Below are 14,859 nucleotides of genomic sequence, written 5' to 3'. Positions count from 1 at the left end.
TAGATAATTGATATCTTCTCAATTCTCCTTTCTACTGGAGCTGAGCACAGGGTGGGAGTTTGTGCTACCCCAGTATGCCAGAGGGTTCCAGGCCAGTCATGACTGCAGCCTGAGACCCTGCCTCAAAAAACACAAGGAAAACAAAAACAACTGTTTTTATTTGAGAGTGATTAGTTCAATCTAACCCACTCCATCTTCTCTCCCTGATAGATAATTTTGGCTTGCGTAAAGCACACAGGTTTTCCAAAGAACTAATTAATTACTCCAAATGACTCGCATAATAGCACTTCCTGACCCTTGATGGCTCCTTATTACATGTTGGTGTCTATTTTGCACAGAGCTTTATTTCTTCCTCCTCTTCACTCTTGTAGCCAGCCTCACCCGATCGATCGTGTGCCATTGTGCCACAAGGGCAGCTTCAATGGCCACTTCCCTGCCCTCTCCTGGCCCTGTGCAGGTGCTGTGGGTTCCTAGGCGTTCCCAGGCCCTGCTGTGCCCAGGTGCAGCAGCGGGGCGGCTTCCCGCCTGGGAGGATGGGCAGCAGGTGTCCCTAACGACTCTGCCTCTGCATTCTCCAGCCTGGGGGGAGTGCTGCCCAGGCCCTGCAACCACAGTGCAGATGGGAGAGGCCCCTGGAGATGCCTTCAGGGGACAGAAAGGTGGGCTGGTTTGGCGACCCCCCACCCAGCCCAGCTCCTGCCTCCCTCTTGGACTGGCTTCCCCTGCCTGTCCTCATGTCTGTTTTCTCTCTCCTGAAGCCCCAGCTCTCCCTGGCCCCAAAGTCTCAAGATCTTCGCCCAGGGCACACCACATGAGCCTGTCACTTGCAGGTTGGCTATGAGACCCAGACAGCTTACAAACCCTGCCCAGGGCCTTAATTGCATGTTTTCAGCTGAGGAACCCAGGCTGAGGAAAACCAAGCTACATCCCCGAGGGTATTTATTCTAGCAAGCCATGAAGGGGCGTAGGTGTGCTGGGCAGACCCTCTACCTGTCTTTGGCTTCTACATGGCCAGGATGACGTTAACTTTGTTCAGTCCAGAGAATCCAGTGCTGCTGACCTGGCCAGCAACTCATCTTTAGAGCAAGGCCAGGATGCTGGAGCCCTCCTCTTCCTCTTCTTCTTTTGTGTGATGTATACTGCATATGTACACATATGCATGTGTGCACATGTGTGTGAGTGAGCGTTCCTGCTTGCACAGAACATATATGAGTCAGGGACAACTCCAGGTGTCCACCCTTGCCTTCCACCTTGTTTGAGACAGGGTCTTCCTGTTGCCCCTCCAAGCTAGCTCAACAAGCTTCCATGATTTTCCTCTTTCCACCTCCCATCTTGCCTAGAGTCACCGGGAATCTGGACACATGCTGCCACGCCCAACTTTTAGGAGGATTCTAGGGATTCGAACTCAGTCCTCATGCTTGCTGGGCAGATGCTTTACCTCTGAGCCATCTCTTCAGCCTCCTCCTTCCCTCCCTCCATTGACCCCCCTTGAGACATCTTGCTATGTAGCCCAGGCTGGCCTTAGACTACTATTCTCTCCTGTCTCACCTAGGATCACAAGCATGAGCTGCCACATGTGGATCACCCCTACATTTCTTGATGACTTAGTTAGAGGAATGTGTTCTGGACCCTTCCATGTGTGGCTAGGACTAAAGTCCGCCCAGTCCACCATTCTCATCGCCAAAATTTCTGATTCCTTCTTCAGGGTGCCAGGGCAGTTCTAGCATTTCAAGCTTCCTAACTGTGGGCTGCTATTAAATCTTTACGGCTTTAATTAACCAAACAACAAACTACTAGTGCCCTCCCAGGTGCTGAGCCAACATATTAAATCCCAAATCTTGGCTGGGCATCCATGAAATGAACTTGGATAACCTAACATTCCAAGGGTCTGTGTTCTCCCCCCCCTCCCTCGGAGACAGGGTCTCATGGAGCCCAGTCTGTCTTTAACTTGAACTTCTGACCCTCTGCCTCCATCTCCCAAGCTCTAGAATTACAGGAAGACACCGCTGTGCGTGGTTTAGGTGGGGTTGGGAGTGGAACTCAGCTTCATGTACACTAACGCTCTATCAAGTCAACTACAGCTCCATCTGAGTTGTGTGTGTGTGTGTGTGTGTACACGTACATGTATATGTGTGTATGTGCATGTATGTGTGTGTATACATATACATATGACAACGCATGTGTGGAAGTCAGAGGACAACTTATACCCAGAGTTAGTTCTTACTTTCCACACTGAGTAGGGTCTCTCTTGTTTTTGTCACTGTGCAGCACATCTATCTTCATCTAGGACATAGATGTAGATATGTAGATACAGATATGTAAAGTCTCTGGCCCATCTCAAGGTCCCTGCCCTCACTAACTTACCTTTCTTACTTTTGCAAATGAGAGCTGAGATGCCAGGTGTGGGATTTCATGCCAGAATCCCGGACTGGAGATTAAGGTGGGAGGTTGGCAAGTTCAAGGTATCCTGAGCTATAAAATGAGATCCTCTAAAAAGAAGTAGGGTGGGCGGCTCCTGGAAGGGCTGAGCATTTAATCAGTACTGGATCTTGGTGAACTTGGTGATCTTATAGTGACATCTCAAGGCCAGCCTTCATCCAGGGTGCCATTCCCAGCTTCCATCAAGATGCTCTGGTGCATCCTCACATTCTGGCAGATGTTGAGGACCCCTTGTGCATACCCCTGTAAATACCAGAACAAGCAGAGTGGCCATGCAGAACCAATTCCATCACTTGTGCCCTCTTTCCTTACAAAGAATGAGATCATCAGTCATATGCTTGTCCCCTTCTGAAACATGGGAGGTCCAACCCTAACTCCCCACCCCCCATGCCCTGTCTCAGGTCTGCCCAGGAGGAACCATGTCTAGCGTTGGTAAGGAAAGACACAAAAATGACACAAGACCCTGGAAAACTGAAGGAGGTTTTAGCAGACTCCACTGACAGATGTGGACAAGGACAAGGAAATTCCCAGAGGCAGTGTACACATGAGGGAGTCATGTGTACATTGGGAAGTGTCAGGCCCCTCAAATCAGAGCTGTGTGGAGGGGCTGCTGCCAATGTGATCCCCCTGAAAAGGGGAAACAAAGAAACGTGTTGCTGGCCTTCTCTTCCTCCTGCTGCTCTCTCCCACCTCCTTGTAGGCAAGGGAGCCTACTGAACCACGTGAGGGTGTTAGGTCCAAGAAGTTGGGTGAAGTAGGACAGAAAGAGGGCCTGTAGGGGCCACAGGAGAGATCACTGAGGACCCTTAATAATGGCCCTCAGTGCTGGAAAGGTGGCTCAGTGGATAAGAGCATTGGCTGTTCTTCCAGAAGACCAGAGTTCAAGTCCCAGCACCCACATGATGGCCAAACAACCAAGGACTCTGTTGACCTCTGCTGGCTTTTGAGGGCACTGCATGCATGTGGTGCACAGAAGCACATAAAACGAAAATGAAGGGAAAAATTAAAAAGATAACGGCCTTCATCAAGCAGCCCTTGGGATCCTAGCTAACCAGCAGGGGTATCTTGGAAACAGGACAAAAGTCTGCAGCTGAGATAAATAAAAGAATTGGCCCCAAAGTTTCACAGTGCCAAGGTGGGAACTGGACCCAGGCTTGGACCAAATACACTTGAAAGTCTCTCTTTCACAGACTCCTTATTTCACCTGGCAGGTAACATGGACATCTCATCATGTGCCACACCATGTTATTTACGTGAAAACTACATGTAGAGGATGTTGTCATAAGCCCTTACTCACATGACTTTTGTCCCTGGCAGGCTGTGGTGTTTCCAGGTCATCGACCTGTAGGCCAGCCCTTGGCACTGAGCACAGGCTCTCCATCAAGGTTGGATGTCAACGTGACAGAAGCTGGAGTCGTCAGAGAGGGAGGAGCCTCAGCTGAGGAAATGCCTCCATGAGATCCAGCTGTAAGGCATTTTCTCAACTAGTGATCAATAGGGGAGGGCCCAGCCCATGGAGGGTGGGGCCATCCCTGGACAGGTGGCCCTGGGTTCTATAAGAAAGCAGACTGAGTAAGCCATGAGGAACAAGCCAGTGAGCAGCTCTTCCTATGGCCTCTGCATCAGCTCCTGCCTCCAGGATCTTTCCCTACCTGAGTTCCTGCCCTGACTTCCTTCAATCATGAACAGCAATGTGGAAGTGTAAGCTGAATAAACCTGTGTTTGGTTATGTTGTTTGGTCAGAGAAACCCTAACTAAGACACAGGAGCTCCCCAGAGCAAACAGGCTAAAGAGACTAGCCGTACCAGCAAGCTCTAGATTTGATTGAGAGGTTCTACTTTATTAAATAAGGTAGAAGAATGATCTAGAATGATTCCTGATATCTACCTCCATATGCTTGTACACTGTGTGTCCCTGGAGTACACACACACACACACACACACACACACACACACACACACTAAAACAAACAAATCAAGACTGTTTCGTGAGTTCAGGGCCAGCCTTAGGGACATACATGAGACCTTGGAAAAACCCTGGGATAAAGTTGCTGGCGTACCTGGTGAGCCACCTCACTCCCTTTTGTGTTTTTCACTTAATGAGTTCCAAGGGTTGCTTACAGTGAGGGTAAACACACTGGGTCCTTTTTAAATTACACCAGTTACGCATTACTTACTGATTTCTGGGGTGCGCAAAATTAAGCTGTTTATACTATTTATTTACCTCTTTCAGTTTGTACCCCAGGCTGGCTCCACGGCTCTAGCATATGATATTACAGGCATGGGTCACTGCATTCTGTTCAGGCTTTGATAACTTCAGAAACCTGAACATCGGAGCCAAGATGTATAGCTCAGCAGACACTGTGGGAGGTGGTGAGAGCCCTTGTCTCCAAACCAAAACAGGTAACAGAACACCTAAACAGCGGCAAAAACAAACAAAAGCCTGCGATTTGATGCTTAGTACACAATGAACGAAAGAGATGTCTAGAGAGTACAAGCGCTTGGGAGAAGCGGACAGAATCACAGCCTGGACCACAGAGCAAGGCCAGTCTCAAAAACAAAGAGGACTCGGCGGGTCCTGCTGCAGCCTGTGCGCGCGTCTGCATGTGAAGAAGGGAAGTGTTTTTGCAGCTCTGCTTCAGCACACTTGTCCCAGAGGGCATACAACTTTACTTTTTGACTCGTCCATCACTTTTTTGTTTCTTTTATAATTTCTTCTAAGCACATCCCACAATGTGGGATGAGAGGTGGGGGTTAACCGAGCCTGCAGCTTCAGCAGGAACAGCTCGTGTCCTGGAGGTCTAACCCGGGCTAGACCGTTTGGTACGGTCTGAGGTCTCCCCTCCCCTTCCCGCGAAGGTGGTTGCTCCCACACCGCCCGGAAGTGCTCGCGGTCGGTCCCGGGGGTGAACTGGTGGCAGGACTTGGAGGTGCGGGGCAGTGTGGACAGTCCGAGCGGAGCACTGGCGTCTGCCGAGCCGGCTCCGCCGACCCTGGCGCAGCTCCTGCAGCTGGTCCAGAAGGGCCGGGAACTCCCGGGTCTGGAGAAACGCCTCATCACCGCGATCCACGGCGTCGCTGCTCGCGCGGAGGCCCAAGCCCTGGGAGGACGTGGGCTCGGCCGCAGCAGCCCGCACCACCGCGCACACGCAGCCCCGACCGTCGGGGAACTGCCCCGGTCCGGCAGATTCCTGAGCTCGAGGGCTTTTACAGCCGAGAGCCGGAGGACGGGACTGGATCCTGCAAGAACCCGAGAGTCTGGACAGCTGTCACCCTTACTATCTTTCTGCATCTGGGCTGACCTGTCTCAACCGAACCCAGTCTTCCCGGGAGACTCAATGTTGCCCAGGAATTTTGGGTTTGGGCGCTGAATTTCAACTGCATACCATGTTCTAGTCCGTTGTGTGATTGAAAAAGCTTATTTTACCACCTGCGGTCTGTTTCACTTGCCGCAGTAACCTCCTAATGATACAGATAAAGTAAACCCAAGAGCCAGGTCATTTCTAATTTTGCAGTTGTTTGGGTTTGATGATAGTACTCGGTTCTGGAATGATGCAGCAAGTGAAATCTTTGTTATTTTGATACAGATTTTCCTCTGTAGCTCTGGCCGTCCAGGCTGGCCTCCTCTGAGTGCTGGGATCAACAGTGTGCACCACTTCCGCCTAGCCCATCACATTAAAAGCTGAGCGGCAATAAAACCCGAGAAATCCTGGCTCTTGAAACCAACTCCCCCCAAAACCAAGCTGTGGCTTGGCAGCAGGTGCCTTAGCTGAGCCATCTCCAAAGCTGAAACAGGAGCGCTGGGAATTACAGCATCAATGCTCTCCAACGGAGAGTGCTCCGCGTCAGATGGGGGTTGGGACAGGCTGAACAGGTCTTAGTCACTGAGCTATGCTTGGGCTCCCTGAAATCGTTTGTTTATTAAGACCCGGTCTCTTTACATACCCCTGCCTGGCCTTGAACTCAAGAGATCTGATCTGGCCCCGCAGTGGTGGCCCACGCCTTTAATCCCAGCACTCGGGAGACAGAGGCAGGCGGATCTCTGTGAGTTCGAGGCCAGCCTGGGCTACCTACCAAGTGAGATCCAGGAAAAGTGCAAAGCTACACAGAGAAACCTCATCTCGAAATACCAAAAAAAAAAAAAAAGGCTGGCCTCAAACTCAGAGATCCACCTGCCTCTCTGCCTGCATTAAAGGTGTACTCCACCCCCCCCCCCCCCCCCCCAGTAACTTCTGATTTTTTGAGGCAGTCTATGTAACCCTGGCTGGCCTAAAACTTGTGTGTAAATCAAAGTAGCCTCGAACTCATGAAGATCCATCCACTTGGCAAACACAATCACCCAAGACTCTAAATACACTTTAATGTTGGGGTTGGAGACACCTGTTAAAAGCCCTTGCTGTTGCAGAGGACCTGGAGTCGCTTCCAGCACCTCCGAGCTTTCATTTTGCCCTTAACTCCAGCTCTAGGGCACCACACATTTTCTGGCTGCTCTGGGCCTCACTCAGGGTACATACTCACACACAATACATCTAAAAATAGTCTTTTACTTACGATTATTTTAAAACTTGTTTTAAATTCTGAGCAAGGCAGACATCCAGGAAAACACTAGCTCCACTTTTCAGGCCAGGATCTGAAGCCATGCCCCTTATCTTAGATCAGAGGCCTCACACCTATTAGGGGAGCACCCTGACACTGCCTAGGGGTCCCTCATTTAGCATGGTACCCTGACTGCAAGGCATTTTTGATCACTTCATCTCCCAATGCTCTAAAACAGCAGTTACTGACGTCTGGAAGATCCTGGAATCCACTAACCTTGTAACCGCATGTTCTGAGGCACTGATAAAATTTTCTTTCCTTTTTCCCAAGACAGGGTCTCACTAGCTGTCCTGGAACTTGCTCTGTACACCAGGCTAGGAATGAATGACATGTGCTACCAGCACCCGGCTTTGGCTCGTCATTATTTCTAACTCAGATTCACAGTGTGCCAAGGTTATAGGAAATCTCAAGGGAAAGCAATAGTTAAAAAGTAGACCCCTGGCGGTTTTTTTTTGGGATAGGGTTTCTCTGTGTAGTTTTGGTGCCTGTCCCAGATCTCACCCTGTAGACCAGGCTGGCCTTGAACTCACAGAGATCCGCCTGCTCTGTCTCCCGAGTGCTGGGATTAAAGGCGTGGGCCACCACCGCCCGGGCTGGTGTGGGTTTTAAGGAAAGGCTGATAGGGGAGTCTCCAAGGAAATCCTGAAAGCCAAGGTGAAATTTAACGGGCAATTCCCGGACACATTTTCGTTTGAGCCATTTCTGTGTGTGGCCCTGGGAGTCCTGGAACTCTGCATAGCAGGAAACTCAGGATCTCTGCTGCCTGTCTCCCAAGCACTGGGATTAAGGGGTATAACATAAGGCCCAGTTCTAACAGGAAACAAGCAACACTAAACTTCTAGTCTCTTCTAGCACAGAATGCTAGACCAATGCTCATAAAAGCAAGCTGAACTCATGTAAGAGGCACCTTGGAGTTCTCAGCACAGTGGGGGTGTGTGTATGATTATGAGGCATGCGTCTTCCTACCCCCATCTTAAACAGTGGGTCAGGGTTCAAATGGCACCACACCAACTTAGGACAGGCAAGCCTGACCAAAGCTGACACAACGTCACACCACGGCCTCACAGCACGAGACCGCACACTGCTTTCTCTAGCCACCTTTCATGTCTGAGGAGTAAGTTCCCAGGCTGGGGGTGCACACACCTGTAATCTCAGCACCTAGGAGGATGAGGCAGGGGACTGCTATGAAGTTTAAAGCCAACCAGGACTGTACACAGTGAGACCCTGTCCTAAACAAACAAACAAGCATGCCCCGGGTCTGGTCCATTGCTTTAGTCTGAAGCGGGGAGGGATGTCTGAACTGACTATGTGCCCACCCAACACTACACAAAGACACCAGGCAGGACGAAGCAGGGCAGCCCTTCCCATGGAACTGAGATTCACAATGCTTGGACCCTGCTTTCTTTCTCCTGGCCTCTTCCTTCCAGTGTGTGAAAGCAGAAATCATCTTCTCTGAAGATAGTTGGTCATCTGAGATACAAAAGCACTCTTCCAGTGCACCGTGCTTTTGGGAATCCTAAGGGAGGAAGACAGACAGTCGCATCAATACAACCTGGTGCAGTAGCAACACACGGTACCCGGGGTGAGATCCTCTCACCACACAGCTAACTAGTCCTCAAATTCCTTCTCAGAGTAGCTTTGATGGGATCCCTCTTCCACTGCGGGCTAAATGTCCACAGCACACAGACGATTTCTAGCCTGTAACCTAACAGGGACAGCCTCATGTCCTCATCAGGCGTTGACCTCTGACAGGTCAGCATGCTTGTTCCCATCTTAACAGGATTCTCAAGTACCAGCACACACAGGAAGAACTTCTAGCATTGTAGGGACTAAGAACTTGCATCTGTAGTAAGTTCTCAACCACTAACTATACCTCCAGCTCACAGAGGGACTTACAATGGACAAACCAGACCCATGAAAAGTCAGACCAGGGGCTGACAAGATGGCTAAAGACATTTTGCTACCAAGACCAAACTATTCAACTTTGATCCTTGGAACCAATATGGGAGGAGAGAACCAACCCCCACCCCAAGCTGTCCCTGACCTCCACATGAACATTATGCTATACACATACACACACAGATGGGGGTGGGGGGGAGATACGGGACGTGGGGGGGGGAGGGAGAAGGAGAAAGAGAGAGAGCACATGAGCAGTCTGCAGCATGGCCTCACCTGGTCCCACTCTAGTTCAGCTGGCAGATGAGCTGATTGATGCGTTCACCCCGATAGCCTGGAGAACGCATCTCCTTGAGGAACCCCACTCTGTTCTTGGTAGCATGCTGGGCCACAGAGAGGTGGAAAGGGCACAAGAATGAGGATATCTCCTCAAAATGCTTTCCCGGGAAGGCAATTTCATGGATGAGGTCTTCCAGGCAAATGACACCAAATCTCCCTGAGAAGAGAAGGGCATCAATTCCTTTGTCCATCATCTAGCCAGAATACAGGAAGTGCTCATATGGCAACTGGGACCACAGGGCTCAATGATATGTATGCCCTGGACCCCAAACCTCAGCTGCCAACACCTGGCTTTCTACCCCAGCTGACTCCAACAGCTGCACTCACCCAGTTGCTCCTCAATCACTGTGTTGTCTGTCAGAGCGATAGTCTTATTGTTAATCCTTGCTTGTCCACGTTTCAAGATGAGTTCCCGGACAGACTTCAGATTTGGAAATCTATGAAGGCACAACACAGCATCCTGCATTACACTGGCCTCAGTTCTGCAGCTGGCTGAGAGGATTTAAAGGGCCCTCCCAGTCGGGCAGTGGTGGCACACGCCTTTAATCCCAGCACTCGGGAGGCAGAGGCACGCAGATCTCTGTGAGTTCGAGGCCAGCCTGGGCTTTGGAGTGAGTCCCAGGAAAGGCGCAAAGCTACACAGGGAAACCCTGTCTCGAAAAACAAACAAACAAAAAGCCCAAAAGGCCTCCCACCCCAATTTCCCAAAACCAGGGAGTGAATCACGGTCTCATTTTTGCTGGATTTTCAGGAGAAATAATTGACAGGAAGGATGAAAAAGTGGGGTGCCTGCCACGCTAGCACCCGAGAGGCTGAGGCCAGGGGATTCTGGGCTGCACAGTGAGTGTGAAGTGCGCTTGGGTTGTCCAGCAATAGCTTGACTCAAGTAAGCTAAAAACAAGCCAACCCACCAGTCAACTAAAACCCCAGAGTGGGCCTGAGCATACAATTAGTCATTACGATATTTCTTTGAGACCAGGTCTTATTCTTGTTGCCTATGCTGGCCTCAAACTTGCAGCAGTCCTCCTGTCTGTCTTTGGTGCATAGGATTCTGGGCCTGAGGCACCACGCATAGTTCTAAATTTGGTTTGAGAAAGAGTCTTACAGCATAACCCGGGCTGACCTGGAATCCACAGCAACTTCCCTATTTTGGCTTTCTAAGTTCTGGGGCTATAGGTGTGAGCCACCACTCAGCGAAGCCCACACTGCCACACAAGCACTGCCAGTTCGTTGGCTTCAGGTGTTAATCTCTCTGTCATTCATTTTACTTAGTTTTCATCTACAACTGAGTAGTAAGTCCTGAAATGATTCTGTTGGGGCCATCATCAGCATCACTGGGCCTTCCTCATACCCCAAGGCTCTCTATTTTTGGTGACTGGCCAAAGCAAAATGCCCAACACAACACCAATCTTGGAAAACAATACCCATGTGCCTTAAACACTCAAAGTACAAGGGGATTCACACGGAAAACTATACTCACCCCCAGGTCACATAAGGCTCCACTGTGCGCAGCATTTTCACACTCTGAGGGGTGACGTGGACAAAGACACCACTGAACAACTTCTTCAGGCGAAGTTTTGCTATGGTCTTCTGTACCAATAAACTCACGCCTTCTGTCCTGAAAAGAACAGCCCTCAGTGTCTGACTCCGGGCTATGCTAGCCTGTCTGGCAATTCTGAAACACACGACTATTTCTAGACACACAGAACCCACCTTCGAGCTCAGTGTCCTGGAAGGCAGATTGGAAACAGACCATTTTCCCATTCTACGGAGCAATCCTGGATTCTACAGGACAGTCTCTGAATGGCGGACTGGCATGGCAGGGCAGGAGGGCAGGCTAGAGTATTAAGTGTGTCTATCTAAGGAAGCTGAATCACTTCAGTGGGTGGGTAGTAAGAGCAAGGAACATGTTTAGATTTCTTTTTGCCTGTCGCCTCTAGGGCAGAGCCAGGGCTGACCTCAGAAGCAGGGAAATCCAAATCCAGGAAAGAGATTATGGGCAGCGGCAGGAAGGTTAAAGACGGCAGAGCTTGTAAATACTTACATCTCAGAGGTTTTACATCAAATACAGCTTATTTGATGGGAACAAATACAAAATCCTGCTAAGTATGGACGCTACTTCCTAGCACTGTATATCCTGTATTGTCAAACCCTTCACCAGGATACATGCCCCTGGGCACACTGGACCCTTCACGTCTTTTGTTTCTCTGATTCAGTGCTGGGGTTAAAGGCACGTGCCACCACGCCGGGACTACTCTGCCTACTTTCGTGTCTTGTGTCAAGTTGCTGTTCCTGTTTTGGAAAGAGTATCACTGAACAACCCCGACTTCACCTGAGTGTCTGCATCACAAATGGACCTTATTCTACCTATTGTCCTAACAGCACCCCAGCACAATTTGCTATAGCACGTTAGGCTTTACCTCCTACCTCCCAAAGCCAACCCAACAGTTCACCCATCTCAGGGACTCTGAGAAGACACTGGTACCCTACCTTTCCATGCGTATAACAAAGGCCAAGGAATGTTTATCAGGTACTTCCAATGCACGAGGTTTCTCTTCTAATCTCCGGACACGCACCTTGTCACGCTGCTGCCGCCAGGAATCATGTACGAATGATTCCAGTCGCTTAAACCTGAATACTTTTGATTTCCCCTAAGGCAGAATACAGGCATCACCATCTCTTCCACAATTAACCCAGGAGCCACGAAAAATAAACACTTTTAGCTGTGTGTGGTGGTGCACACTTTTGATCCCAGCATTGGGAGTCTAGTAAAGGCAGGTGGATCTCTGTGAGGACGAGGTCTACAAAGTTCCAGGACAGAGAAACCCTGCTCCCCTGCCTCCACCAAAAAAAAAAAAAAAGAAAAAGAAATACTTTCACCATTACATAAGGAAACACAAGAAACCCAAGTGAAGGTAGAGCTAAGAAAATTTACATATTATGAAGAAAAGCTTGTGGTAAATTAAATTATATGTTGGTAACAATTACTTTGTTTATGAAACCCAACACCATATTAGGCGTCATTAAATACAATAGGTCTTTCTTCTGTCCTCAAAAAAAATTTATATATTCTGTGCACAGACGACACATACAGAATAAACATTAAAAATTGTTGGATACTTTTGGTTTGAGACAGGTTCTCATTATACAGCCCAAGCTGACCTTAAAAGTCTCCACCCTTCTGCTCCAAGCCCTCAGAATGCTGCTGGACTTTTACTAGTATGCCACGACTGGCAATTTAAACCCAGACTCTGGAGGCCGAGGCAGGCTGATCTGCTAGTCTGAGGTCAGACTGGTCACATGGATTTCCAAATCAGCCAGAGATACAGAGAGAGAGGCCCTGCCTAAGGAAAAAAAATATTTTTCCCTGCCAAATTTGGTCTTTCACCACTTAATTTGAATCAGAGTCTTCACTTTTTCCTTTAATGCTAACTCACAGAAAGATGTTGGGTAAATCTTTGCTAAATGGAGACCTGAACTACACTGTTTAGGGGAACAACTTGGGGGGGGGGGCAGGGGAGTCTGATAACAAATCTAGTTCAACATATGCTCAATAAAATGCATCCACTCCAAACCCTAATATCCCGCACCCCGGTTCCCCAGAATTACCTCCCGCTTTGCCAAAAGGGCCTGCTTTGCCTGGGTTGCTTTGAGAGCCTGATAAACCTTCCTCTTTTTCAGGAGATTTTCCGGAACCAAAGGGATCTTTTTTCTCTCCCTGATAAGGAAAAATTGACATCAATGAAAATAACAAAATGAACATTCAATGGCTTTCCAAACCAATTCTGGATCCTGGTCTTTTAGGAACACGTCAGTCTTTTCAGATTGTCCGGAAACCTGTGGTTTCTGATCGATCATCACCGTAGACCTGTAAAGCTCACTGGTCCCAAAAGCCTTAAAACAAGGACACCTTTGGTCCCTGGGTTAGTACAGGTCCGGGGAGCTTTCCGGAAATGTTTGGGGCGGTTACAGACCCACCCAGGAGAATTAAAGCCAGGGTGGGGGAAGAGACTTGAAAGGAAGAGGTTGGGGATAAGGGATAATGGGGAGTCTTTTTTTTTTTTTTTTAAATACAATTTATTTAAAATCAGTTGAGTATCAATATCTTTTTGTTGTTGTTGGGTTGTTTTTTTGAGCTGAGGATCTAACCCAGGGCCTTGCTTGCACTTGCTAGGCGAGTGCTCTACCACTGAGCTAAATCCCCAACCCTAAAGATTGATTTATTTATTATGTGTACAGCATATATGACTGCACACCAGAAGAGGGCACCAGTTCTCATTACAGATGGTTGTGAGCCACCACGTGGGTGCTGGGAATTGAACCCAGGACCTCTGGAAGAGCAGTGTTCTTAACCTCTGAGCATCTGTCCAGCCGGGGAGTCTTGTATGATCAAAGCACACCGACACACGTGTATGAAACTGTGAAATACAGACTTAGGACAGCCAGCGAACCCAACTCCGGCACTCCCCAGCCACTCTGCCCTCCGAACCTGAGTTTCCTCACTCGCTGTCTCAAAAGTCGCTCCAGATACCCGAACCTCGGTCGCGGCCGCTCCGCAAGCCCCAGCCCTACAGCATCTCAGTCCCCACCTTTGCTGGATAATACGAGCCTTTATTTTCCTTTCTGCAACCCACAAGTACCCTGTAGTATCACCGGAGTATAAACAGACAGGATGGTATCGGATACGCAAAGCCGGTTTGAAAGTTTCAACCACCAAACACTTACCCTTCCTCCGCCATCTTTCCGGTGCGATCGCTACTGCTCATGCGCAGTCTGACTGGGTGGGGTAGATGAGGCTCGCTCTATGGCTCCTTGATCATAGAGACGCCGCTCTCGCCCACTCTGGAGGACCCTGGCAACCTGCGATCCTTTAGCGGCTGTGAACTTCCGAGAAATGGTCTTGCTAGCCCTGAATCCAGCCAGAAAATCCCAGTTTCCTTCGCATCCCTTCCAAAATTCCTAGAGTCTATGACATTCATCAAGACCCAGCCCTTTTCAGTTAGGCTGTAGTGTCTGGAACGCGGCCGTTTGGCTGTGCACAGGAGACGATTCCCACAATGCACCTGCACTTCCGGCAGGGTCCCTGCAGCACTCTGCGGAGGACCTCCGACGTGCTGAGGGATGGTGTTTGGGCTCCACGGAGACTGGAGAGACCATCCTGGTACTCATTCGGACGGGATTATTTGTAGAGGCTTTTGGGGAAATAAAAAGGTGGTGTCTCGGACTCTGAGCTGTTGAGCCTCCTACCTTTCTGCACCTGGGTATGAGGACTTCCCCGGTAGCCGCTAGAGGGCGCTATGAGATTTATAGTGTTGGCACACCGACCGTGAACAGTCAGCCCTGATGTTACTGCCTCGTTTTCATCTCAGAGCCTTCCCGTGTGTAAGTCTCGCGGAATGTACTCACAGTGCCACGTGTCTAGCACAGTGCGTTCATTGATGCTGAAGTCTAGGACAATGCATGGTTTGACCGCACTTGACGCCGACACCTTTGACTTACCGTCCCCTTAACTGGGTTGAGTGCTCTTTGAGGACACAAGACTTATTTCCTCTGTGTCTCTTCTACGCCACCTCACTACAGTGAGGATCTG

At 49.5% G+C, this 14,859-nt stretch overlaps 2 protein-coding genes across 2 annotated transcripts; one reads left to right on the top strand and one right to left on the bottom strand.

Moving 5' to 3' along the window:
* Positions 1 to 421: 421 nt before the first annotated feature.
* C18H6orf226 (chromosome 18 C6orf226 homolog) lies at positions 422 to 5,814 on the top strand. The gene is given in 3 exon segments (XM_036168074.1): positions 422 to 659; positions 5,298 to 5,511; positions 5,513 to 5,814. Coding segments are annotated over 3 exon segments (573 nt in total). The 3' UTR covers positions 5,634 to 5,814.
* A 2,701-nt stretch (positions 5,815 to 8,515) lies between these two features.
* Rpl7l1 (ribosomal protein L7 like 1) lies at positions 8,516 to 14,314 on the bottom strand. Its single transcript, XM_036167919.1, has 7 exons — positions 13,995 to 14,314; positions 12,879 to 12,987; positions 11,760 to 11,920; positions 10,750 to 10,887; positions 9,597 to 9,706; positions 9,207 to 9,426; positions 8,516 to 8,550 (listed from the first exon to the last, which is right to left on the bottom strand). Exons 1-6 carry the CDS (start codon positions 14,033 to 14,035, stop codon positions 9,218 to 9,220), a joined length of 768 nt encoding a protein of 255 aa, XP_036023812.1. The 5' UTR covers positions 14,036 to 14,314; the 3' UTR covers positions 8,516 to 8,550; positions 9,207 to 9,217.
* Positions 14,315 to 14,859: the final 545 nt, after the last annotated feature.

This window comes from Onychomys torridus, chromosome 18 (assembly GCF_903995425.1).
Source record: "Onychomys torridus chromosome 18, mOncTor1.1, whole genome shotgun sequence".
Lineage (NCBI taxonomy): Eukaryota > Metazoa > Chordata > Mammalia > Rodentia > Cricetidae > Onychomys > Onychomys torridus.
Note: the sequence above shows the minus strand (reverse complement) of the source record. Positions and strands in the feature narration are given on the sequence as shown.

Excerpts from the sequence above, each read along its gene's own strand:
- Rpl7l1 (XM_036167919.1), bottom strand. The coding sequence starts at position 14,035 with ATGAGCAGTAGCGATCGCACCGGAAAGATGGCGGAGGAAGG. Across the intron at positions 9,707-10,749 it reads GAGCCTTATGTGACCTGGGG|ATTTCCAAATCTGAAGTCTG; the intron begins GTGAGTATAGTT and ends GTGCCTTCATAG. Across the intron at positions 9,427-9,596 it reads AGTGATTGAGGAGCAACTGG|GGAGATTTGGTGTCATTTGC; the intron begins GTGAGTGCAGCT and ends TTCTCTTCTCAG.